This window comes from Eretmochelys imbricata, chromosome 1, assembly GCF_965152235.1.
Source record: "Eretmochelys imbricata isolate rEreImb1 chromosome 1, rEreImb1.hap1, whole genome shotgun sequence".
NCBI classification, from domain to species: Eukaryota; Metazoa; Chordata; order Testudines; family Cheloniidae; genus Eretmochelys; species Eretmochelys imbricata.
The window spans coordinates 137,998,051-138,025,914 of NC_135572.1; the positions used below are offsets into that span (position 1 = coordinate 137,998,051).

At 40.9% G+C, this 27,864-nt stretch overlaps 1 protein-coding gene across 3 annotated transcripts; it reads right to left on the reverse strand.

The window, feature by feature from the left end:
- Window positions 1-660: 660 nt before the first annotated feature.
- ASB9 (ankyrin repeat and SOCS box containing 9) lies at window positions 661-27,074 on the reverse strand. 3 transcript variants are annotated; one of them, XM_077816036.1, is made up of 7 exons: window positions 26,738-27,074; window positions 18,431-18,510; window positions 17,574-17,681; window positions 14,854-15,004; window positions 12,909-13,043; window positions 11,853-12,044; window positions 661-2,293 (listed from the first exon to the last, which is right to left on the reverse strand). In XM_077816036.1, the coding sequence occupies exons 1-7, from the start codon at window positions 26,829-26,831 to the stop codon at window positions 2,277-2,279; spliced, it is 777 nt and encodes a 258-aa protein (XP_077672162.1). In that variant the 5' UTR covers window positions 26,832-27,074; the 3' UTR covers window positions 661-2,276. The 3 variants fall into 3 exon arrangements, with proteins under 3 accessions (XP_077672162.1, XP_077672154.1, XP_077672170.1); XM_077816028.1 differs by having other exon boundaries at window positions 661-4,031; XM_077816044.1 differs by lacking the exon at window positions 17,574-17,681 and having other exon boundaries at window positions 661-4,031.
- Between the last annotated feature and the right edge of the window lie 790 nt (window positions 27,075-27,864).

Here is a 27,864-nt window from a genome sequence, read left to right on the forward strand (position 1 = left end):
CAGATATTATCCCTCGAATCCTGTAGAAAGAACTGGAGAAAGGTGTTGGGAAGGAATTAAAAAGTTAATTGGCCTGATTCATTACTGTGAGTAGGATGGCATAACACTATTAATAATGTACAGTAGTAAATCAGGCTCAGGAAGTATCTGGAGAGAGTAAAGTGAATCTGCATAAGGAGAAGGTTTGCAAGTAATTTATACTTGTTTTACAATTATCAGTTTAAATGAAGGTAAAGCCAATGTGAGTCAGAAAATATCGACTGTTCTTGTAAGGGAAAAGCTTTCACACCAATTATGTACACAAGAGAAGGGCCAAAAAGAGGATAGGTATTTAGAAATCTGGTCACCCTTTCTACCATACTCAGAAGAGGAGGTTCCCCAACAGGCAAGCCAAAATGTTTAGCCAATTCTTTGAATATTAATCTGATCCTGAACAAGTCCTGTGCAATGCAGTATGTTAACATTTCATAGTAAGTTTGTTGTAATAAACTGTTAAAATAAATGATAAAATACAATAAAACAATAAAAAGTTTGTTTGTTTTTAAAAGGAGGGGGAAGAGGTTTCAGAGACAGCACATTGTCTATTTGTTTCCAGCAAGAACTGTTAAGTAAGGAAGAGTTTATCTATTTTAAAAGACTGAGACAATAATTTGTGTATTTATTTAATGTAAATGGTGTAGGAACAACTGAAATCTTCAAGAGACCCAGCTCCCACATGGGTTCAGGGGACAAACAGCTGCTTCAGCTCTTATCACAGCATTCTTCAGACATTTTAAAGGGAAAGTACTGTGGTTACAAGAGTCCCAGACTCAGACAGGATTCCACCTTATGATGAGAGTCTGTATACTATTAATAACATTGTTAACTCCCTGTTACAAGCCAGAGTATTAGACCTCAACCTAGGACTCCAGAATATTAAAACATAATGCAAAATCGGTACACTAATTAAAAAATGAAAACCAAACTTAGAATATACACAATATATTTTGAGCAAACATCATGTACAATAGTGGTTGAATAGCCTTGTTAAAAATTGCTGAAATAGAATCCTTTAACAAAATGACAGCCTAGAATCTACAAAAATATATTCAGGACAGTCTTTCAAACACTGAGTGGCACTTGGCATGATTTCAAGTTTGGAAATAGCTCCAGATTTCATTAAGTTTACCTTATAGCTTCAAAGATATCTGTGCATAAAACTGTAATCCATCAGTTTCAATCACGAATGATTTAAAAATAAATAAATACGTAAATATATTGAGATGATGGAAAATGAGCATAGGGAATTCATCCTAGTTATACAAGATAAAAAGATTCAGGTAAACATAGCCAAGCTATTAAATCTTCAAAAGGTAAACAGATCTCAAAAACCAGCCCTCACCACCTGATATGATTAAGCAGCTCAGGATATTAGCTTAGCCCTACAAACACACTGATTGAGGTCACAAAATCAGAATTTTAAAAGTATTTGGCAAAGCTGTTGAGAAAAAATTACTTACTGTTGCTGATCCTAAAATGTGGACAGCTGAATATTTAGTTTTCAAATGTGGGTATTTACAGCATGATCCAATGCTCACTGAAATCCATGGAAGTAGTCTTGTTAACTTAATAGTCATGGGATCAAGCCTTTAAGCAGGGTATCTATAGCCCACATCTGTATGCCAAGTAGGGATGTAAATGCTCATTTTACATACCAAAGAACCAAGTATGAGCATACAGTTGTGAAATTTGGACATCCTATTAAAGTTCCCATGTTTGGCAACTGTGTAAACCATACAGGTATATTGGAAAAGTTTTAAACAAGATGCTCTATTTGAAAAGCTGTGTGTCCTTCTTTTACATGCTAAGGACTCTGTATTTCCTCCTGCAGAAGTTAATGATATCACCAGCACTGAATGCAAACCATTTTCGTACACTCTGCATGTTAGTAATGCAGTCAGCTTCTGCTTGGGAAACACAATCCTAGTGAGGTCTTGGCAATTGGAAAAGGAGAAAATTATTTTTGAAAGTGTTATTTACTGAATTGTAGCATTCGGGTCTACCTGTGTATTATTTTGAGACGGACAGTATGAAGATATCCCAGAAGTATATGCACCTGGTATATTAATGCTTAAGTACTGTATAAAAGCACCATGATTCAGAATTAGAGATGAGACTGAGCTAGAATGTTTGTACTGAGATCCTGATCCAGACTTTCCCAAATTCAGAGTGTGCAGTTCTGGGGTTTTGCTTCAAATCCATCTCTATTCAGACTCAAACATTCTTTGAACAGAGAGTCAATGCAGAGAGCTACCTGCAGAGAGAGAGAGAATAGCTAAAATACACTATAATCATTATTTCTACCCAAAAGAGCATACTCAGAGCTCAAAGAACTTGTAGAGTATTTGTGAATAAATCTAAAATTGAGTCTTGTTGGATGAAATCCAGCTCCACTGATGTCAACAGGAGTTTTGCCATTGACTTCAGTGGAGACAGAATTTAAACCTTTGTGTCTGGTTGACCAACGTCCAAATTAAACTAGGGGGAAAAAATGGGGGTGGGGCAGATTACTATTGTTCTAATTTTATTTTTAGTTTCGAAAGCTGGAAAGAACTAGAGTTTTCAAAGTATTTATATGGGATGGACTTTTCTACTATTTATATGTTTTCATTATTTACTATATTATTCTACACTAAAGATAGTTGTTTCTATTCTCTCTCATGTGGGAAATGTTAAGAAAGAGGTAGAATGTTTTCCAAGAAAGATTTTTATTTCACCCTTCGAATGAACTCTTTGGTAACTTTCTCTGGAGGAAAAAAAAATGAACCTGTCCTTTTTGATGACCTGCTGATAAATCCTTAGGAAATTTCACCTTTCATTCAAACCATAAAGCGAAGAACATTTCCTCCCTGCCAACATGTGGTAACCTGTGTCCTTGAAAAATGTATCCTTAAGGGAGAAATGATACTGAGATAGGAGGCCATTAAGTCTCAAAACACATCAGTGAATAAGTGTTTTTAATGGCTGATCAAAAATAATTTTCCTACTATTTCCCCACTGCAGGAAGCTACCCTCAACAATGATCTCTATGCTGTAATGACAATAATGTAAACCCCTAACAGTTTCAGATGCCCATGTGAATAGATTGCTGTTGGCTGGTGCTCATCTATATGCACTGTTGGGTATTCTGAAAACACAGAATATTCTTTAAGAACTAGTTAATATTTTCATGTTTAAAACATGAAGAGCAGAAATAACCTAACTCAATAAAATAATTGACATTCACTGTCTTTCCTTTACTTTTCTTTGAATTCTAAGGAAGAAACTTTCAGCAAATTCTTTGATCATCTTTAAAAGAGTTGAATTGTCTGCTCCAAATGATTAACTAGTTTTCCCACGCCAGATCTCCCTACTTGCTTTTCAGGGTTGGAATTGGCTCCGTTTCCTTACACATAAAGGGCAACGAGACCGTGAAACATCTTTTATGGCCAACATGGGCATCCTAGGTGGCTGCTGCTTAAAGCAAGACTTCAGTCATCCTTCTTATTTATTAAATCTGAGATGATGTTTGTACTGCACTAGTACATGTACTTGGTGCAGTATGGCCAACCCCAAGCATTCAAAAATCAGGCCTCAAAGAATCATGAGATTTTCTTTACAAAAATGACAAATTTCGTCCTCATGTTACTTGCTTTCTGGTTTCTGAGCTGGGTCACATTATCAAGCTTTTCTCCACAGCCATGAGAGCTAGAAAATTACTTCTTTTTTAACGAAAATTGAGATTCTCATCTAAGCACATGACTCCAGCATCTGGAGCTTTCAAAGAAACATCAAATGCCAGAAGACTCACAGTAAAATTGCAAGAGTTGGCAACACAATGGTAAACCTCGCCTTATTTTTACTGGTATGGGTTTGAATACAAAATGTTTAAATGTGGAGAAGAAAATGTTTCAGCTCATCCGGGAGCAGAAGTCCAGTTATTTTATGATGTTGTTTGTGTCCGAAGCACTTCCTAATGCACAGGCGGCACAACTGCATCAAGGACAGGGGCCCTGGAGAAAGATGCCACAAGACAAGTTATAACATGTGATTTTATTGCCCCAAGATCAGTTGTCACAGAACTGAAACTGTAGATATGTAACAAGGCCAGCTTTTGTGTAGTACAGGCTAGACCAGCTTTACTTAAGGGCAACATTCCCAAGCTCTCAGCTCCCGCAGGCTCCTAAAAGCTCAACTCACTAGAAATTCTTTACCAAATCATTTTAGTCATAAGGTGTTTGGAGCAGGTAGATAGTTTTTTAAGGGGGATCAGAGGTGGTGTTAGCCCACTGGGGGCCCTACGCTGGAATATTTTTTGGGGGGGCCCCCAGACACAACACATATTAAAAAAGCAAACAGGGGGCCCCGTGAGCAGCTCAGGACCTCAAGCAATTGCTTAGTCTGCTTATGCCTAGTGCCGGCTCTGAGAAAGATTGTAATTTATAAATAGATTTTGTAGCTGAATACTGAAAACAGCACACAGGGACCGATTCCCCATTGCTATGCTCCTGGTGCAGTCATTTACTCTAGTGCAAAAACAGGCGCTAAACACTATCAAATGAGAAATCTCCTCTGACTTACCCCAGTAGAAGCAATTTATCCCCATGTTGCCCAGGTGTAAATGACCATACAAGAGGCAAGGCAGTGGTAAGTCAAGCCCACAAGGTGAATGCGATGAAGTGAGCTGTAGCTCACGAAAGTTTATGCTCAGATAAATGTGTTAGTCTCTAAGGTGCCACAAGGACTCCTGTTCTTTTTGCGGATACAGACTAACACGGCTGCTACTCTGAAAGGTAAATGTGTTGTCTTAGAACCAAACACAGTCATTCTTAATCCTTATACAGGTATGATTAGTAGCTGTATTATTTTCCTACAAGCTATAAGACAAATGTCTTTATGTTGCTTGAAAATAAGAGATGATTAATGCTTCCTTCAAAATCCTTTCCCTTGAGTGAGATTCAAGTTTGCGGCCCACTGGTTTCTGCAGAAGTATTCATAACAGTATAACTGTGATAAACACATAGCAAGAGTCGCAATATATAATCCCTTATTTAAACCTTCAAGATTAAATAGTCTCATGCTGATAATGCAAGCCCTAGTAAAGAATCTATCTCTTTTATTTAAATGTAACAGAATAACGTGCTTAATGGAGGGCTTACCCTTCTTGTTAAGAGGTAGTTATTATGACGTATTTAAATACAGAGCAGTTGGATCATATAACATGTCATTTGTACAGCTATCTCATCATACACAGCAGTTACAGCAACAGAAAAGTTACTGTCAGAGTAGATAAGGAGAGCAGACAAGCAGGATGCACTAATGGGGGAAGGCGGGATTGGGATGGGTTTAAGCAGTGTAAGAAGAAAGAGATGAGCTTTATGAGGCATTTTAGAAAGCAAGAGGGAATCAATGAAATGGGATCAGGGAGGCAGAGACGATATCAGCTAAAAGTCAGTCCCAGTTAAGATTTTCTAAAAGAAGCTAGAAGATAAGGGCATTTGTGGTCACCAGAGAAGCTGTGTTGGCAGTAGCTGTGAGTAAGGGAGTGGAAGGTACTATGGAAGCAGCTGGTCCTGCTTTTGGGTAACAGCTTGAAAAAGCAGCTGTTTTTTCAGTGTCCCTCCACACTCCAGCTACCACTTTTTCAGCAGTTCTTCACAGCTGGCTCAGTTCTCTTAAAGACCATTTTACTGATCAAACGGTTGTATAAAGAACACTGTCAACATGCAGTATTAATGAGACATGAATTAATGAACCTGGTAAATATACAGGGCTTCATTCGCCACTGCTTTGCATCTTATGCTGCCATTTGCAACTGTGCACAGAGAATGCAAGACTGTTCCAAGTCAGAACAGCAGCATTTTACACACACGTTACACAAGTTTAAAAGACAATGTATGGTGCAAGGGAAACGCAGTGGATCTAATTTACCTAGATTTTAGTAAGGCATTTGATATCGTGCCACATGGGGAATTATTAGTTAAATTGGATAAGATGGGGATCAATAGGAAAATTGAAAGGTAGATAAGGAATTGGTTAAAGGGGAGACTACAACGGGTCCTACTGAAAGGTGAACTGTCAGGCTGGAGGGAGGTTACCAGTGGACTTCCTCAAGGATCGGTTTTGGGACCAATCTTTTTATTACTGACCTGAGCACAAAAAGTGGGAGTGTGCTAATAAAGTTTGCGGATCATACAAAGCTGGGAGGTATTGCTAATTTAGAGAAGGACAGGGATACCCTACAGGAGGATCTGGATAACCTTGTAAACTGGAGTAATAGGATGAAATTTAATAGTGAGAAGTGTAGGGTCATGCATTTAGGGATTAACAACAAGAATTTTAGTTATAAGATAGGGACGCATCAATTAGAAGTAACGGAGGAGGAAAAGGACCTTGGAATATTGGTTGATCATAGGATGACTATGAGCCGCCAATGTGATATGGCTGTGAAAAAAGCTAATGTGGTCTTGGGATGCATCAGGAGAGGTATTTCCAGTAGGGATAAGGAGGTTTTAGTACCGTTATACAAGGCACTGGTGAGACCTCACCTGGAATACTGTGTGCAGTTCTGGTCTCCCATGTTTAAGAAGGATGAATTCAAACTGGAACAGGTACAGAGAAGGGCTACTAGGATGATCCGAGGAATGGAAAACTTGTCTTATGAAAGGAGACTCAGGGAGCTTGGCTTGTTTAGCCTAACTAAAAGAAGGTTGAGGGGAGATATGATTGCTCTCTATAAATATATCAGAGGTATAAATACCGGAGAGGGAGAGGAATTATTTAAGCTCAGTACCAATGTGGACACAAGAACAAATGGATATAAACTGGCCACTAGGAAATTTAGACTAGAAATTAGATGAAGATTTTTAACCATCAGAGGAGTGAAGTTTTGGAATAGCCTTCTAAGGGAAGCAGTGGGGGCAAAAGATCTATCTGGCTTTAAGATTAAACTCGATAAGTTTATGGAGGAGATGGTATGATGGGATAACATGGTTTTGGTAATTAAATATTCATGGTAAATAGGCCCAATGGCCTGTGATGGGCTATTAGATGGGGTAAGATCCGAGTTACCCGGGAAAGAATTTTCTGTAGGATCTGGCTGATGAATCTTGCCCATATGCTCAGGGTTTAGCTGATCGCCATATTTGGGGTCGGGAAGGAATTTTCCTCCAGGGCAGATTGGAAGAGGCCCTGGAGGTTTTTCGCCTTCCTCTGTAGCATGGGCACGGGTCACTTGCTGGAGGATTCTCTGCTCCTTGAAGTCTTTAAACTACGATTTGAGGACTTCAGTAGCACAGATATAGGTGTGAGGTTTTTTTGTAGGAGTGGTGGGTGAAATTCTGTGGCCTGCGTTGTGCAGGAGGTCAGACTAGATGATCATAATGGTCCTTTCTGACCTAAATATCTATGAAGTGGCGAATCCAGGTCTGCTCCGACTGAAACTGGCAGAACTGCAATTAGACAAACAAGGTGGGTGAGGTAATATCTTTTACTGGACCAACTTCTGTTGATGACAGAAACAAGAATTTTTCAGGTCTGGGAAATGTACTCAGAGCATCACAGCTAAATGCAAGGTGGAAAAGATAAAAGTCATTAGCACATATTTTAAGGGACCAATCAAGATAGAGTGGCCCATCAAAACCCCTTCAGTCATAGGACAAAAAGAGGGAGTTAGCGAGTTACAGGTTGCTGTAATAAGCCATAAATCCAGTGTCTCTGTTCAGTCCATGATTTTTAGTGTTAGAAAAGTTATGAATTTAAACTCCCAGGCTCATCTTTTGAAATTGCTGTTGACATCAATGGGAACAGGAGTGACCATTGCAATATTACATCGTGCGTTCTGTTTTGTCCATTTTATTTTGCTCCGGCATAAGTAAATGTCTCTTTGAGAACTTCTTAAAAGTTTAAAAACACTCCCATAAAAGCAGAAATGTTTCACTGAAAAAGAGAAAAGTTTAAAAAAAAAAATCAATTTCACTCTCCTGAAAAATAACCAAAAAATGTACGGTAATTCTTGTATTCAAGGTAATTCAATGCGGCGGTGTTTTATTTGTTAATTTAGTGAGTTATCCGGAACACACGCAAAACTGTCTGTATCATTCAGACAGAAAACATATGCAGCGAAACATTACATTGGGGCAACAACATTCTGTAACTGTTCATATGGGTGACTGTAGGCTGGTACTTTGGCCAATAGTCTACTGAAGCAGAAACCCCTAGATGCTACCATTTCCTGCACATTTGTAGGTAGAGCCTTCCAAGCATTTACCAGATGGAGGAAAAGAAAACAGAATGGAGACCAATTCTGATTAGCAAGTGAGTCTACTGGAATAATGGAGGCTGCCCAGGAGTGTGAGAAATACTACAGCTCATCTGCTGCCTGTACCAGAGATCACCATGCTCACAGAATGAATCTGAATGAAAGCAAAAGGAAGTAACACTACAGGAAGGGAACTTGAACGTTAAACAAGAGGCTGTATATTTTCACATCTGTTTTCAATTGCTTCAGACCAGACAATTTAGAAACCAGCTGCTAGCAAACCTGGAACTTACTCAGAAAAAGGAATTTTGAACAACATTTGGGAAGCACTACTCAGTAGCAAAATGTTCTCCATAATTTTATGAGTGCAAGCTTCAATGACTGTAAAAGCAGAAATTGCCTTAGAAACTTTAATTATTGTCCAGCCCTCTCTACTCAGTCCTTCCAATGTTACATGTGGTTCTGTGGCTTCTCCCTAGGCATGCATGACATATTCTTTTATCTCAGATAAACACATGTGATACGAGTCAGAAGACTAATAGAAAGAGGATTTGAGTTCTGTAACATACAGTGTTGAAAGACCAAATATCTCTGCCATGCATCACCATGTGATGGTTTTCATAAGATTACTGACTACACACACAGGGCCTGATTTATCACTGTATTATTCCAGTTTTACACTGGTGTAACTCCACTGATCTCAACAGAGTCACATTGGCATAAAACTGGAGTAATATAGTGGTGGATTATACCAGCAGTATCTTGTTTAACATAATGATACTAACTGCTGTTTACTGCCTCCATAGGAAATTAGAATCATACAATCTCAGGGTTGGAAGCGACCTCAGGAGGTCATCTAGTCCAACCCCCTGCTCAAGCAGGACCAATCCCCAACTAAATCATCCCAGCCAGGCCTTTGTCAAGCCTGACCTTAAAAACTTCTAAGGAAGGAGATTCCACCACCTCCCTAGGTAATGCATTCCAGTGCTTCACCACCCTCCTAGTGAAAAAGTTTTTCCTAATATACAACCTAAACCTCCCCCACTGCAACTTGAGACCATTACTCCTCATTCTGTCATCTGCTACCACTGAGAACAGTCTACATCCATCCTCTTTGGAACCCCCTTTCAGGTAGTTGAAAGCATCTATCAAATCCCCCCTCATTCTTCTCTTCCGCAGACTAAACAACCCCAGTTCCCTCAGTCTCTCCTCATAAGTCATGTGTTCCGGTCCCCTAATCATTTTTGTTGCCCTCCACTGGACTCTTTCCAATTTTTCCACATCCTTCTTCTAGTGTGGGGCCCAAAACTGGACACAGTACTCCAGATGAGGCCTCACCAATGTCCAATAGAGGGGAACGATCACGTCCCTCGATCTGCTGGCAATGCTCCTACTTATACATCCCAAAATGCCATTGGCCTTCTTGGCAACAAGGGCACACTGTTGACTCATATCCAGCTTCTCGTCCACTGTAACCCCTAGGTCCTTTTCTGCAGAACAGCTGCCTAACCATTCGGTCCCTAGTCTGTAGCGGTGCATGGGATTCTTCTGTCTTAAGTGCAGGACTTTGCACTTGTCCTTGTTGAACCTCATCAGATTTCTTTTGGCCCAATCCTCTAATTTGTCTAGGTCCCTCTGGATCCTATCCCTTCCCTCCAGCGTATCTACCTCTCCTCCCAGTTTAGTGTCCCCTGCAAACTTGCTGAGGGTGCAATCCACGCCATCCTCCAGATCAACAAAACCGGCCCCAGGACCGACCCTTGGGGCACTCCACTTGATACCGGCTGACAACTGGACATGGAGCCATTGATCACTACCCGTTGAGCCCGACAATCTAGCCAGCGTTCTATCCACCTTATAGTCCATTCATCCAGCCCATACTTCTTTAATTTGCTGGCAAGAATACGCTGGGAGACCGTGTCAAAAGCTTTCCTAAAGTCAAGGAATAACACGTCCATTGCTTTCTCCTCATCCACAGAGCCAGTTATCTCGTCATAGAAGGCAATTAGATTAGTCAGGCATGACTTGCCCTTGGTGAATCCATGCTGACTGTTCCTTATCACTTTCCTCTCCTCTAAGTGCTTCAGAATTGATTCCTTGAGGACCTGCTCCATGATTTTTCCAGGGACTGAGGTGAGGCTGACTGGCCTGTAGTTCCCCGGATCCTCCTCCTTCCCTTTTTTAAAGATGGGCACTACATTAGCCTTTTTCCAGTCGTCCGGGACCTCCCCCGATCTCCATGAGTTTTCAAAGATAACGGCCAATGGCTCTGCAATCACATCCGCCAACTCTTTTAGCACTCTCAGATGGAGTGCATCCCACCCCATGGACTTGTGCTCATCCAGCTTTTCTAAATAGTCCTGAACCACTTCTTTCTCCACAGAGGGCTAATGTATTCTAAATGAATATATTATAGGAATGTAACTCTATTGACCAGAGGCATTGTTCACATTTCCCTGGCAAACAATTAGGATTTTTCCCCAGAATTCTTGAATATAATATACCCAATAAAACAAAATGGACTTGGAACCATTTTGATTTACAGGTAAATAATAGCTGCTTTTAAAAAAGTTTAAATAAGAATCAAACCTAAATATTGGAAGAAGGGCTGGACTCTGCAGGACATAATATAGGACCTTAATAAACACATACCATATATACTTATTGTACCACCTCTTGGGATGTATTTTACAACCTTTTTCAAAAAAGCTAACAGAGAAATTAATTTTCAGACACATTTTGCTACTTCTTAAGGTTTTGACCCACAAATATAAAGCAAAAGGCAAGGAATTAGATCATGGTTACAGTCCATTTACCATTTTTATACTGCATGAATTAAAAGCTTCCCAACTGTACTTTAACACAGAATTTCCCGGCATTTGCTGGACTTGTACCACAAAAATTACATTATTTAAACTCAGTGGGTACATTTCTGCTCTCTGGTAATCAGGCTCAACTCTCACTGGATGATTTGAGGTTACTTTCTATCCTTTGCAAATTTGTTAATATGCTCCGAGGAGAATCACTAGCTTAACGCAACCCAGGAATGACCCAGAACCCACTAAAGTAAATGAAAATGAAAAGTTTCCAATTGACTTCAGTGGATTTAGGGCCAGTCCCAAGAACACTGATAGTCAAAAAGAGGAAAGTTCCCAGTTGATTAAGTTCTTCTGCTTAATATGTCTCCTAAGCTCATTTCTGTGACACATTACAATCTTCAAGTCTGTTCACTGATGCCCTGGACTCTCAGGAAAAGCTCTGGGGGCCACAGGTGCATGGGATCCAAATAAAACTCTACAGCATTTGTAGTGACTGGAAATTCCTTTTTGCCGAGGCTGGACTCTCCATAAAGTCTTTTAAAACAATAATAATAATAATAATGAATAATATTTCATAAATTAATACGCTGATGCTAATGGAAATTGTGTCCAAATATCTGAGGGCAGAACTGAGCCCAGTTATTTTCAGTTTTGCTCCATGATATAGAACATGAAGTGCAGCATAGTAAATAATGTGCCCTTTTTTCAGTCACCTATGGGTTATGATTTTGAATAAAACAAATATTAAAGGACACCTTCTCTCTGCACAAATATTTGCGTTAAAGTGCTGCTTGGTGGAACCAGCTCCACTGGCCTTTTGCCTTCTGCATTCTTAGCACGCACGTCAGCTCCAAAGTCAATGAGCAAGTGCACCAGGTCAGCGTTGGAATTCCGGGCAGCCGCATGGAGAGGAGAATCCAGATCTTTGCCACCATTTGCACTTGCTCCTGAAAATAAAGTAGGACCAAGAATATGATCACATTAATAAAATAAAAGTCATGGCTGGAACATCCCATTTCCTTTGCTACCGCCTAGGAGTCTGACCAACCTGCAGCAATGGAGGTTCCCACTACACTCCTAGAGATGGATTTTAATAGTTAGGGGCTCGATTATGACTTTAAACCACTGCCTGTTTTGGGATGGGATGATGGGGTTCCGTGAATCAATGAAAGCTCCCTGAGACACTCTGCCTCAGGCTGTGCCTCTGCTCTGGGGGGCCACAAACAGCTGTGGTACCTGCTGTACCCTCTTACGGGCCACAGCCCAGACACCTGGATGCTGTGGAGTAGGGAAGGGACATAGCTCCACTCTCAGTCCCCACATCCCCTTTCCCACCACCTGTGGAGTTGCTAGCACTGTGGGTGGTGCTCCGGTCTTCCAGTGTTTGCATGATGCGATTGCACAGTTCAGTAGGGTACTTAGGCATGTGCCTAACTTTACACACATGAGGAGTCCCATAGACCTGAGCGGGACCACTCGTGCTACGAGTGAGGCACATACTTCAGCATCCTGCTGAATGGATGACCATGTTTGTGTCCAGCCCTTGCACTGGTGTATAAAGGATCCAAGAATGCAGGGCTCAGTGCAGTCTGGCCCCCTGCAGGAGGTGCATGTAGGTTCAGTGGGAGTTGTGCGGCCACATCCCTTCTAGTCAACTTAACGTTCCGAATGGGGTACCCAGAGCTACCCACCCGCTTCACATGTTTCAGAATTCCAGTGTGTGAGCACCCCTAAGCCTGGGATGAGGACAGAGTATAAAGAGATGTTACAGAAAATAAAAGAACATCATTTTACTTTTTTTTTTTTTTTACCTGATTCAAGTAACTTCTTTGCACAGGCTACCTGCTCATTCTCACAAGCCACATACAGTGGAGTACCCAGGTGTTTGATGTTGAGGTCGATATTTACTCCATTGGATGTGAGGGATTCGACACATTCAATATGTCCTTTGAAAGGATAAAGAAAGGTCAAATAATAAAAATAAGGGGTTTCTGAACAATCCTCATTTTGTGGCCCAGATAACTCTCCCCCCTCCCCTCCCCAGTGTAGATCAGTAAAGCTCCATTGATTTGGCAAGAGATTTTAGATTTCCATTTTTGTCTCTCCCTGGACCCCAGGATTTTGCTACATTCAAAATGCTTTTCTCCACCCATCCCATAATGAATCATTTTGGTGGGATGGAGAAGAGAAGCAGCAGGTGACAACTCACAGACAATAATGGTCTCAAAGGTGCTCATCCAGTCATTTCTGCCATTTTTGATTTCCTGTCTGTAATGGCCCCTTCTTCCCCAGTCTCTTTTCAAGAGATTGGAATCCTCGTTTTCTCTTTCTCTCTCTAGTCTGGTCAAGGGAACAATAGCCATTAGGAATATTACCATGTAAGGGGGTGGGGGGAGTTTACATTACACACATGACCAAATTATGCCATGACATCTTCAAAGGAATGCATTTTATTTGTTGGGTAATGTCTGCACTGAAAAACAGGAACAGCTAAGCCAAATCAGGGAAGGTCCTTGCAAGGCAGCCCAGTTGCTTCCTAGGTTCTTGTATCTCATTTATTAGCTGAAATATTTTGCTTTTTATAGGGGTCTCATTTCAGTATGCCTTTTGCTAGCTAATGTGAGATCATTATCCATTCTCAATACTTAATGGAAAGTAGTAGCTGGCATTTGTTCACCATCAAAGCACTAAAGCAGTCTTCTTGTCCATAAGACTAGAACAGTAGTAGAAATACAAGTCCTTGCTTCATGAAGTGCTTACTAGGGAATGGAAGTGTCTGTGAAAATTTGTATTGATTTCCAGTGCTTTCAGAAAATTCACAGTAATTCTCTCTTCACAGAATTCTCCTTATGGTGGACAAGTTTGTTAATTTAGGAGGTGAGGAGTTCAAGTTCAACCTGTTAAAATTGTTTTGTTAAGCTATGGTAGATGTCAACACAGAGCAACACTCTTGGTGGGATACTTTCCCCTCCAACGAACAGCATCATTTGGGGGACCAAGGAGAGATAAGTACCAGATAAGGAAACACCTGCACCCTTTCCTCCACCCAAATGACAGTAGTTAAGCTGTGGGAGACCCAAGGGCAATGTTTGGGTTAGATCAGTGGTTCTCAACTCTGGTCCACTGTTTGTTCAGTGAAAGACCCTGGTGCGCCGGGCCAGTTTGTTTACCTGCCGCGTTCGCAGGTTCGGCCGATCGCAGCTCCCATTGGCTGCAGTTCTGCGCTCCACGCCAATGGGGGCTGCAGGAAGGGAGGCCAGCATGTCCCTCGGCCCACATCGCTTTCTGCAGCCCCCACTGGCCTGGAGCAGCGAACCGTGGCCAGTGGGAGCCGCAATCAGCCGAACCTGCAGACGTGGCAGTTAAACAAACCGGCTGGCCCGCCAGGGGCTTTCCCTGGACAAGCGGTGGACCAGAGTTGAGAACCACTGGGTTAAAGGATCCCTCGCAGCAGTGCAAGTTGGTGTGAGGGCTTGCGAGCCAGATTCTGTGGTAGACAAAGTTAAGAGAGGTCACCTCATATACCCAGGACCTCAGGAGCTGATTAGGGACCCAGGAGCAGGTGTCACGGATGAAGACAGGAAGGTAGAAACTGTGATATCAGCACTGAGGACAAGAATCAGAGTTCTATCAATGATATATTTGTATTTTACATGAATTCAATATACCGACCGATCTTTCCTTTCTCTCAGTAGCTTCAGCTGCAAGGTGCTGGTAAAAGGAAAAGTAATTCCGACTCTTGACTGAGTAACCTACCTCTCTTAGCAGCTTCATGGATAGGGGAAGCCAGGTCACATGGTGCATGTGGGGTGGCTCCATGCTGTAATAATAGATTCAAACAGGCCACGTTGCCACTGACACAGGCATTGAACAAAGGAGTGTGCCAATCAATAGTAACTCCATTCACCTGAAGGAAAAACAACAGGCAAGTAGTTTCTTTAAAAACAGTTATGATCCAGGAATATTTTAACTAGGGCTGGATGAATATTTTCATCAAAACTGTTTTTTCTATGCAATATTGAGAGTATTCAATTAAAAACATTTTTTTTTTGCAAAAGGTGTCTACTTTCTGTTGAAAATAATCAACTTTTCATTGGAAAACCACACTTTTTTCCCCAAACCCAAAAACTATTTGAGTCAGAAATACTACCATGGTGCTCATGGGAGTTTTCTGGGATCATCATGCCCCCATTGCCCTGTATGGGCCAGATTCTCCAGCTGGACCACATCTCCCATGATGCACCATGGTAGGGGCTTCCATGATGTACCATGGTGCTTTAGCAAGAGAGGAGACCATGGTGCATCATGGGAAATGTAGTCCGACCAGGGAGCCCAGCCCATCGAGGAGAAGGTGGGCATGAGGCACCTGACCTAGAACTCCCAGGAGGTAGATACTGTGGTGACGTTTGTGCATTAACATTTTTGGTTTTCCAACAAAAATATTCAGTTTTAAATTTTTCACTGAAAAGTCAATACTTTTGGGGGAAAAAAAACAGAAATGCTATGAGACTTGCACACATCACCACTCTGGACACTTTGCTTGTATATTGTCTCCATTCCTCTCCATTTTTTATGTGCTTCTTGCTTTTTTTTAGGCACTGATCCTGCATATTTACACCTGTGGTGCATATATGCATGTGATTTGTCCTGCTAACATCAGTGGGACTAATCACGTGTATAAAGTTAAGCGTGTACATACGTTTTTGCAGGATTATAAACTCTTTGGGATAGGACTGTCTCTTTCTATATGTTTGGTAAGTGCCTAGAACCAAGACTATACTCAAGAAGCTCAATCTATTTAGCTTAACCAAGAGAAGGCTAAGGGGTAACTTGATTACCATCTGTAAGTACCTACATGAGGAACAAATATTGGATAATGGGTTTGTCAGCCTACCAGAGAAAGCTATAACACAATCCAATGGCTGGAAGTTGAAGCTTGACAAATTCAGACTGGATATAAAGTATATTTTTAACCCTGAGGGTGATTAATAGGGCCCTACCAATTCACAGTCCATTTTGCTCAATTTCATGGTCATAGGATTTTAAAAATCATAAATTTCATTATTTCAGCTATTTAAATCTGAAAGTTCATGATGTTGTAATTGTAGAGGTCCTGACCCTAAAAGGAGTTGTGGGGGGTCGTAAGGTTATTGGAGGGGGGGTTGTGGTACTGCTACCCTTACTTCTCTGCTGTTGCTGGTGGCGGTGGTGCCTTCAGAGCTGGACAGCTGGAGAGCGTCGCCTGCAGACCAGACACCTGGATGCTGTGGAGTAGGGAAGGGACCGAAGGCAGAACCAGCAACAGCACAGAAGTAAGGTGGCATGGGATGGTATCGCCACCCTTACTTCAGCGCTGCTGCTGGTGGGGCGCTGCCTTCAGGGTTGGGCACCCAGCCACCAGCCCCTGCTCTCCAGCCACCCAGCTCTGAAGGCAGCCCTAAAATAACCTTGAGATCGCCCTGCAACTCCCTTTTGGATCAGAACCCCGAATTTGAGAAACACTGGTCTCCCCCATGAAATCTGTATTGTATAGGGTAAAAGCACACAAAAGACCAGATTTCACAGTCCATAGCATGTTTTTCATGACCGTGAATTCGGTAGGGCCCTTGTAATTAACTACTGAGACAATTTATCCAGGGTTATGGTGGATTTTCCATCACTGGCAATTTTTAAATCAACATTGGATGTTTTTTCTTAAAAGATACACTCCAGGAATTTGTTTAGGGAAGTTCTGTGACCTGTGTTACATGAGACTAGATGATCACAATGCTCCCTTCTGACCTTAGAATCTATGAATCTATGAAACCAAAATATAAATAATAATAATGGCAGGGGCTGCTTAAATCTGTACTTTTTTGTTGCTTTATTAAAAAAGTGTGTTTTATGTAAAAAGTGGCAATATGCTTAGAGTTAAGCTAGGCACCGGGTACATGCACAGTATCAAATTTTATATTTAATATTTTATCAAAGCATATTTTATTATAAATTAAATCTCACTGGGCTTTTTGGAATGGCTATTCACTATATTGGTTCAGCCAAAATAATTACATAAAAAAATCGAAAAGACCCAGGATCTTAGTTATACTTACATTCCTCCAAAAGTGTAAAGGGGCCTTAAAATGTAAATGGTATTTACACCCACATTACGCTCCTTTACACCACCAGAGCAGTGTAAATGGGCTTTAATTGATATTAGAATTTGGTTCAGAAAACTCTAGCAGGGTTCATTCTTTTCACACAGCTTACAATATCAGGAGCTTGAAATAGACGTTTTTAAAAATACAACTGGTCTTTTTATTGTTTAACTCATTGTGGTACATTCCTTCACATCACACAATTCTTCCTACATAACACACTGTAGACATCTCAACATGCAATCCTATGGTTTTCTTCTCATCGTTCATTAAACCAATTATTACCCTGCAGGGAAAACTGAGTTTCATAGATATGCTTCTAAACATCTGTGTTATACTTACTTGAGCCCCATGTTTTAATAGGACACTAGCACAAGCAGGATGGCCCCCTAAGCAAGCTTCATGGAGAGGAGACACATGATCTGCTGTAATGAGGTTTACACTGCTCCCCTTGTAAAATAACAGAAATTATTATTGGAGGCAATAACAGTGATGCTTACCACTTATATAGTGCTTTACGTATTTTAAATGTCTTTGAATGATCTTGGCTTCCAGCCTTTTACATCACCCACTGTGCCATGTGACCTTTTCCATCAAGATTTAGAATTGTGAGTTCTCAAATAAAAGTGACCTTTTGATTTTTGCAAATATCTTATTTGCAATTTTGTCAAGAAATTCTGGAATTTTATCAAGTTGTTTTCCGGAAACCTCCGTGATTTCAGGAGCGAGTTTTGATGGAAAAGCAAACCTTGCATTACAAATATTTTATTTAGCTCTACCACAAATCCTTCAACTATGACAGAGTCTCATGAGATCTGCAAGATCAAACACAGGGCATTTCCCCAATAACTGCTCTCCTCCAACCGGTGTCTCAACAGGAGAGAAGGATATAGCTCAGTTAGGCCCTAATCCTGCAAACACTAACACATGTGCTTAACTTGAAGTATATGAGTAGTCCTGGGGACTTCAGTGGGAATACTTGTGCAAGAGTTAAGCACATTCATAATTGCTTGCAGAATCCAGGCTTTCATTTATATGGCTTTGAATAGATAATAAGTTAGCTATCATAAAACCATCCATCACAAGGGGAGTTCACTGTACTAATCTCAGATACCTTACAATATAAAATCCAGCCTGCATTCAACAATGGGACCAATGAGCAAAGCAGCAGAATGTTCATCTCCCCAGTAAAACGATACCTGAGTGATGAGTTTCTTCAGGGCAAGCAAATGCCCGTGGATAGAGGCATCATGTAAGGGAGACCAGTCTGAAACAAAATCTGCAGAAGGAGAAGAGAAGGGTCAAGAATTTCATGGACTATTTCATCGCCTGACTTTATCTAAACTGGGTGACTGCCGGAAATGTAGTAAATCTGCTTCCTTCTCATGCGATTCCTAAGTATTATCGGATTTCCAGATACATTGCTTGAGTTGCTGCTGCAGTCAGCAGTAGCAATGGTTCTGGTCAAGGTGGTTTATTCCCTGAGCTGCCAGCCTTCACTCATTTGGAGGGAGGAAAAAGCAAGGTACATTTTATGAGAATGCAAATAGTGTTTTAAACAAGCACTAATCAACTAAGTTCCCATTGGAGGACAAAAGAGTAATTTACACAGCACAGTCTTGTTCTTATTTAGCCTGCCACTAGCTCTGAATTGTTTATAATGCCTTTGGGGTTTTTTCAAGCTCAGAATATTTTACCAATTTTAAAAGGAAGATATTCTGAAAAGGTTGCAGCTGCTAAATTATTTACTAATAGCCAGAGATGGGCTAGAACTAACAACAGTTGATCGTGGTTGGTGCCAAAATACCCAGGGGTAATTGTGTTACCCATTGACTTTGTACCTCAAGTTTTGGTGGCCAGTATTATTGTAATCACAGAAGGAATTAAGCATCTGCTGTGTGCTCTGCGTGGTTAGATGTTTGGCTGCGTGCGTGTGTTCTTCCTGTGTGCCGTCCCAGCTCTGCACAGACAGCTCAAGTGAACTGCCCAATGACCACAAGATCCGTTAAGATACAAAGGCACGAGGACAGGTTTATTGTTGACAGTGCACGGTAATAGCACCTGGCAGACTCTATGGCAGTGGTGGGCAACCTGCAGGCCGTGGGCCGCATACAGCCCGTCAGGGTAATCCGCTGGCGGGCTGCTAGACAGTTTGTTTACATTTTCACGGCCGCCCGCGGTCCCGGTGGCCGCAGTTCGCTGTTCCTGGCCAATGGGAGCTGCGGGAAGCAGCAGCCATTGGCCGGGAACGGCGAACCCCGGCCAGTGGGAGTTGCGGGTGGCCACGCAAATGTAAACAAACTGTCTGGCGTCTCGCCAGCGATTACCCTGACGGGCTGCATGCGGCCCACGGCCTGCAGGTTGCCCACCACTGCTCTGTGGGGATACTAAGGGCTAGTCTACACTGGCAACGCTAAAGCACTGCAGCAGCAGCACTGCCATGGCAGCACTTTAAAGTGTCTTGTGTGGTTGCGGCGCAGCACTGGGGCACTGTTGACACTGGGGCTTTATCGCGCTGCAACTTGCTGCACTCAGGGGGGTGTTTTTTTACACCCCCAAGCAAGAAAGTCGCAGCGCTGTTAATTGCCAGGGTAGACAAGCCCGAAGACATGTATGCCCGAGACAATGGACACAACTCAGTGAATGGTGGGACTTTCCATTCCCCACGCCGCGGAACAAATAAACTCCCTCTAAAAGACATCTTTATACCCTAGTACAGACAAGTTACGTGCTACCTTTGACATAGTTACTGCTCCCTGATGTGGCTAGCGATTACTAGAGCTGTTGATTAATCGCAGTTAACTCACACGATGAACTCAAAAAAATTAACTGCGATTAAAAAATGTATCGTGATTAATCGCACTGTTAAACAATAGAATACCAACTAAAATTTATTAAATATTTTTGGATGTTTTTCTTCATTTTCAAATATATTGATTTCTATTACAACACAGAATACAGAGTGTACAGTGCTTACTTTATATTATTATTTTTATTACAAATATTTGCACTGTAAAATGATAAAAGAAATAGTATTTTTCAATTCACCTCATCCAATACTGTAGTGCAATCTCTTTATTGTGCAAGTATAACTTACAAATGTCGATTTTTTTTTGTTACATAACTGCACTCAAAAACAAAACAATGTAAAACTTTAAAGCCTGCAAGTCTACTCAGTCCTACTTCTTGCTCAGCCAATTGCTAAGACAAACAAGTTTGTTTACATTTACAGGAGATAATGCTGACTGCTTCTTATTTACAATGTCACGTGCCAGATATGCTAAACATTCGTATGCCCCTGTATGTTTCAGCCACCATTCCAGAGGACATGCTTCCATGCTGATGATGATTGTTAAAAAAATAAATGCGTTAATTAAATTTGGGACCGAACTCCTTGGGGGAGAATTGTATGTCTCCTGTTCTGTTTTACCTGCATTCTGCCATATATTTCATGTTATACCAGGCTCAGATGATGACCCAGCACATGTTTGTTTTAAGAACACTTTCATAGCAGATTTGACAAAATGAAAAGAAGGTACCAATGTGAGATTTCTAATGATAGATAGAGCACTCGACCCAAGGTTTAAGAATCTGAAGTGCCTTCCAAAATCTGAGAGTGACGAGGTGTGGAGAATGCTTGCAGATGTCTTAAAAGAGCAACATTCCGATGTGGAAACTACAGAACCCGAATGACCAAAAAAGAAAATCAACCTTGGGCTGGTGGCATCTGACTCAGATGATGAAAATGAACATGCGTCGGTCCGCTCTGCTTTGGATTGTTATCGAGCAGAACCCGTCATCAGCATGGACACATGTCCCCTGGAATGGTGGTTGCAGCATGAAGGGACATATGAATCTTTAGCGCATCTGGCACGTAAATATCTTGCAAGGCCAGCTACAACAGTGACATGCGAATACCTGTTCTCACTTTCAGGTGAATTGTAAACAAGATGTGGGCAGCATTATCTCCTGCAAATTGTAACCAAACTAGTTTGTCTGAGCGATTGGCTGAAGTAGGAATGAGTGGACTTAAAGGTTCTAAAGTTTTACATCGTTTTATTTTTGAATGCAGGTTTTTTTTTCTACATAATTCTACATTTGTAAGTTCAACTTTCATTTTAAAGAAATTGCACTACAGGATTTGTATTAGGTGAATTGAAATATACTATTTCTTCTGTTTTTTGAAATGCAACTTTTTGTAATCAAAAATAAATATAAAGTGAGCACTGTACACTTTGTATTCTGTGTTGTAATTGAAATCAATATATTTGAAAATGTAGAAAACATCCAAAATATTTAAATAAATGGTACTCTATTATTGTTTAACAGTGCGATTAATCACAATTAATTTTTTTAATTGCTTGACAGCCCTAGTTATTACCCATCACTTTGTACATGTTGGTTCAATCAAAACATCTCTATTACATACTGTCATCCTAACCTTATCTTTTAAAAGGAATCAGTGTGTTCCTGTTGCCCTTGGGAAATGTTTTTGTACAATCCTAATATCAGAATGTTTTGGTACCACTTAATATCAAAATGTGTTTGCGTAAGTACTCTGTGCTTACTGCTTCTTAGAAATGTGTATTTCTGCAATATCAGCCCAGTTCTTGCCAAATTCTGTAAGCAGGTCCTGCCTCATACCAGGCCTTATGTCTCAGGCTCTCTTCCGACTACACTCTGTACCATTAAAGCCACAAAATTAGATACAAACTGTACAGGGGAGACCAGGAGGAAGGATCTATCTTAGCATGTTGTTTGCTTATTTTTAACACTTAATGGGAAGGTCAAAGTGCTTTAGATTAGCATTGGTGGGCTTCCTGGGGAAAGTTGAGTTTTAAGGAGGGATTTGAAGAGAGTGGGCTCTCCCAAAAGGCAAGAACCACCCAATTTTTTACTGATTTGCTCCTCTGGAGCAACACTGAACCACCATAACATCAGCTCACTAAATTCTATCCTGTCTCAGCCACTTTAAAAACAAGCAAAAACATAGCCCCAGACTTTCAAAGGGCTCTGCAAATGATAACTGAAGTAAACAGGATCCGAAGCAGGTGCAAGTGTTGCACTCCCCCAGATTCCCTTGCATGATTTCAGGCCTAAAGCAAAACACTGAAATGGAAACAACTTTTAGCAACAATCCAGGAACCAGCACACTGCATAGCTGTAGTGGGTGTGAGGAGTGAAATTTCATCCAAGGACATGAGGAGATATCCCTACTACTGTGAGAACTGCTCTGAGATCATTCATGTCCACATAAGCGAACACATCCTTGGGTTTTAAGATCTTGTCTGAAAGGCCTAAATACAGTAAAATAGATGGAAGTCAGTTTATCTACCTTTAAAAGATGAAGTCCTATGTCATGCTAGGATTTGAACTACTGGTTCCAGGGAGTCTAGGTATTTAAAATTTGATACTAGACATGTCACAGTCTGCAAATGCACTGACATTTGGAAGGTTTTGATGGAAAAAATTTACTCAGAAATTTGTCAGCATGAATGGCTGTGATAGGATCTGTAAGAGTCTTTTATACTGGGGAAATTGTTATGGTTACAATTTGATACAGGAATTGGCAAGTTATTTTTTTTAAAGAGAGAGAAAGATTTATTTGGGATTTGTCAGGCAAAAGAGCAATTGGATGTATTTCATAAGACTTGCCATCCATCCCTGGACTTGGTAGATCCACACAAATATGTGAAAGAATACTCACATTTATGTTTATGGACTGTTATGTTTAATTTCTCTGGTTGCTGAATCTATTAATTTATTTAACATTAATTCTCTTAGCATTAGGCACCTCTACAAATACTGAAATAACAGCAAAAATATCGATATCCTTAACACAAAAGGCTTTGTGGCATGAACCATCTGACCACACTATTCAATCAGTATCACATACGTGAAATGAAACATTTAACCATGAAGAGTCCCCCATCAAATAAGCTACCAAAAATCCTTTACCCTTTCGAGAGAATAACAGAGATCTTCAGCAAGCACATAAGGTCAACAAACCTCAGCTCTGGTGGACCAAGAGAGGAAACAAATATGTTTGAGAGTCCTGGACCTGACACAGAAAATGCCTTGCTTGCAGCCACTGCCTTTTAAGCCATGAACTGCTAGTTAGATACCTCCACTGACTTAGGTAGCTAGGACCAAAGCTGCTGGATTACTCCTCTTTTATTTTCAATTACAACAACTGAAAGATATTACGTCGACACAAGACAAAGACATGTGATGGCAATTTTGGACATATACTAGTGTAATGTCTGTGATTTATAAAGTTCTGTAGCAGGTAAATCATGAATGGTAATATTTTGGGGATGGTGGTGTCGGGATATCCTAGATGAATTTGGCTTTTTTTCTGTCTGAAACAATGAGTTATTAAAGGAACAAAAATGAGGCACATTTTAAGGCATTTCACATTTTCCCAGACTTGAAGCCTCTGGGCAGTTTACCAAGTGGCAATTCAAAAAGGTAATAGTCGCACACATCTGATAACAATAGTCCAATCTGCGAGGCTTACTATATTATTCAAACAAAGTAAATTGAAAGGAATTTGGTGTGCATAGTCCAGGCTCTGCAACTCTCTTGGGATAACAATTCAACAATACTTGTTCTAAAGGGGTTGTCATCCTGGGGCTAAGAGAAAGGATGGAGCAATTCCAATGGAACTCTGATTGTTATCCCAACGTGAACCGCTGAAAGCAGGTTTGAGGCCAGAGTGAAATATCTTTACTGGTACCTGGTACAGCATGTTGGCAGACAAGTCTGAACTAACTGCTGAAGATGGAATAAAGCCCTTACAATAGGGGTTCTTATCACAGACGGACAAACAGGTGGGCCAGTGTATTTTTCCCAGAGGTGAATACTTCTTTATCTCCTGTTATGTCGCTGAAAAAGAGCATGCTGAAATCAGCTCAGTAGAGGAGAGAAAGACTGGAAGGCAGACAAAGATCATGAATTCAAAGGGGCACAAAAATTCACTCCTCTGTTAAAAAAAAAAAAAAAAGATTACTTAGATCTGTGGAATCTAGAGGAGTCAATGGGCCAAATGGGAGGAATGACATGCCCTCAATGCACCCTTCCTGGTGGTAGTCCGTGCATGGAGTGCCGACATTTGTGCAGTAAGTCTTTCTGAATAACCCATTTTGTGGTACTTCTAGAGAAAATTATATTCTTTTTTTAATTTGGTAGCGTCTCACTTCTTTTCACAAGCAAGTCGGCAAAGTTCCATTGGCTTCACTGAAACTACAGCACCGTACACCAGCTAAAGATCTGTCCCCATATGGATAGTGCCACAGTGGGCCCAAGCCATGCTACATTGATTGATAAAGGGCAATATGCTATTCATAATTCTATGGATTTTGCTTTAAAAGCAATGTCTGTAGAATACTGTTTATTAAATCACATTTACCCATGAACAATATATGGTGGTTTTCCAGGCTGGAATGTGGGATCATCTAAAGAGTAAGGAAATAGTCAAGTTGTCAGAATAATGGGGATAGCTGTCTCTGCTCCTTTGCTGTAGACGTCATGGAAGTGGTTTTTATTTGTTGGGTGTATGGATAATATAGTCTCACATTTTTCAGTGTGGGGTCAATGATTGTCAGGCATGCTGTTCTGAGCACCCACATGAGAAAACCTGAATCAGCAGTAAGGAACAACTAAAAACTGAAGAGCAGAAATACTACTAGTATCAGCTCAGGTACTGGTGTTTTTCTAGTGAAACATTTTGGGATGAGGATGTCACTAATCTAAGGGCTTAAACCTCACACTTCTTCTACTCTTCTGGGTCAGTCTTAACCCTACAGTATAGCCTCTTCAAGCTCTCTTGGCAACATCGCATATTCATTCCTCGTAGGGTTACCGCTTGTATTATATTCAGTCTCTTCAAAAACCTTTCAATTTTCCCATTTTGAAACCAATGCCATCACAAAGTCTGCATGAGCTTCAGCAGAGATATGTTTACAGATCATTTACAAATTTTGGATTGAGAAACAAATTTTTCTGAGTTAGACTCTGATCTTTTATTGTTACCTACACCTTGTGTCCCAAGCTTATCCTGACAGCAGTATAATGCAAATACACATATTACAGACAGCTGTGTGAACTACATGGCTATTGTATACATTCACAAGGATTCAGGTGGCAACAGAGTAACCACAAGAGTGAAAGTGCGTAATTATGCCATCACAATCTGGAGGTGTGTGCTTAGTCTAAGTGTTCGCAGTTTCCCTGTGTTGCATACTAGTGTATTTAGGCTGTGGCAGTGGTTCCCAATGTGGAGTTCCCCGGACCGCTGGGGGTCTGCCATGGGTTATGTGGGTATTCATCCCTTGAGCCTGGGCCGCACTGACTTTCAATGGGAGCTGGGTGTCTAATTTCTTAGGCCTCATTGAAAATTCTTGTCTAAATATTATTTTGAATCCTTAAATTAGTGCCACTACCCTTTGCTTCATCGTATGATTATTTATTATTTATATTACCATAGTGCTTGTGAGCCCTAGTCTTGAACCAGGCTCCCATTGTGCTAGGCTCTGTACAAACACAGACTTTCCTCCTTCATTCTAGATGCTGGAAACCTGTCATCCATTTAGGAAGAATCCATCTCAAATCCAGACTCATTTGGGATTTTATTGTTATCACTATTCCACCACCCCCACAAAAACCAAAATCAACCTAGACAGCAGTACAGACACCTTGGTCACTTCTGCGCTGCAGCTGGCCTTGTAGTTCTCCTCATATTCTAACTGCATCATTCTTTTTTAGTTTAGTAACAAATGGAAGATTTCCAGAGCTCTCATGAAAGAAAGAGGAATACTACAATGTTACTGCATGTTACCTTCATTTTTCCTCCCCCAGCACACTAGCCATGAACTGAAAGCCTCCCCGAAAGCCAAGTGAAACACCGCTAACCAAGCTGTATGTGAAAAGAGATTGTTTGTATTTCAAACACTTTGGGCCAGACTGCAAGCCTCTTACGCAGAGTGGTGAACAGAATGGGGCAACTTGTGTGAGTAACTACTCATCAGTGACAGAAAGGGGTTCACAGCCTGGCCTTTTGAGAATAATCCACAAATATCTGTAATGCCACGAGCAAAGATTCTTTAGTCTATCTTTAAAAACAAAAGAGGAACTTTTTTCGCTGAGCTAACACTGAGTGTTCAGCTGGCAATAATGCAAACCAAACATGCCCACGTTGCAACTTCTTTTTCAGTTATGTCCAGCTCAGATTGTAATGCTTATTTTACTTTGCTCAGATTCCTAATATTTGTGAAGTGCTTAAAAATAAAGCTTGGTTTTTACTGTCAGAAAGCACTAATAGTGCATAATCAATACCATTTAAAATGCAATAACGTACACGGATGTCTGCCTACAAACTGTACGTAAACAAGCCTTCTGGGAGAATACAATTCTGAAGCTCTGCATATATACCATCCATGGCCCTTCCATCAACACCAGAAGACTATCTGGAAGATTGTTTGGATAGATACAGTTATATTACTTACCACTCATCAGTGGATTTGATAGAGAAGTTGCATGTGACTGTCCTTCCATTCCCTGGTATTTACTGGCATTTCCCTTTGCTCCTGCACCATCCATTGCACACTGGGCAGTCAAATTTCTGTTATTTCACTTCACAGTTGGTCTTGAGAGTTCAAATTCCATCCTCCCTGATGAAAATCCTAGTTATGCAAGTAATCTATTAAGCAGACTCCGTGTGTGCAAGTCAAGCAGACTTCGCAGCAGACTGGAACTTGGTACCGGCAGCAGTTTCAGAGTAACTTGAGTACCTGTGTGCGGATTTAACAAAACACCTCCTCATTCACTTGGTGTGCAGCCAGAGATCAGACAGACCACACTGTACAAAGCCAGGGATGTGGCTGATGTCATATCCTTTCAAAAGCCACACCCAATCAGCAAGGCTGCCTTCTGTTTTTATCAGGAAGGAACTTCATAGTTTGATAAAAAAACAAGACAGAGCCAGCTCAACTAGTTGTGCAAACTCTGCCTTTAGGGATCTGAAAAGGCAACTCAGAGAGATAACTGTGCTCAAAGCTTTGCCTTCAAGAGGAGGATCAAATTAAGTTGTTTTGAGACAACACCCTTTTCCTATATCTACTGTGCCTCCAGTATTTAAAAACTGACATCTAAAAAGCTCATGACTGCATGCAAAAAATGGTGTCCTGAATTCCTTTTACACAGCAGCAGTCACTACATACCATAATATTATTGAAACCACATGTTCACAGAGCTGTGCTTTCCACTGGAACTACTTCATTGTCTCCATGGCATGAAAAGCCCAGCATTATGCAGGCTCATTTCCCTCCATCCATTTCAATCAATTTCACTGAGTCCTCACAGTTGCACCAATACTATATATAAAATCTGCTTTTTCCTCTGAAACAAAACTAATTAACCTACAGGCAAGTAAACAGGGTCAGATTTTCAAACAGGCTTCATCCCCATCTCTATTTGTGTGGGTGCAACTTTGCAATTTGCAGGTCATTTCAACATACATATTTTTGTGCACATAAATTAAATAATTTACAAGTACAAACCCCATTTGCTCTTAGTGCATATATACATTAGCACGTGTGCACAAGTAAGGATGCAAGAACTGCATTTGCAAGTG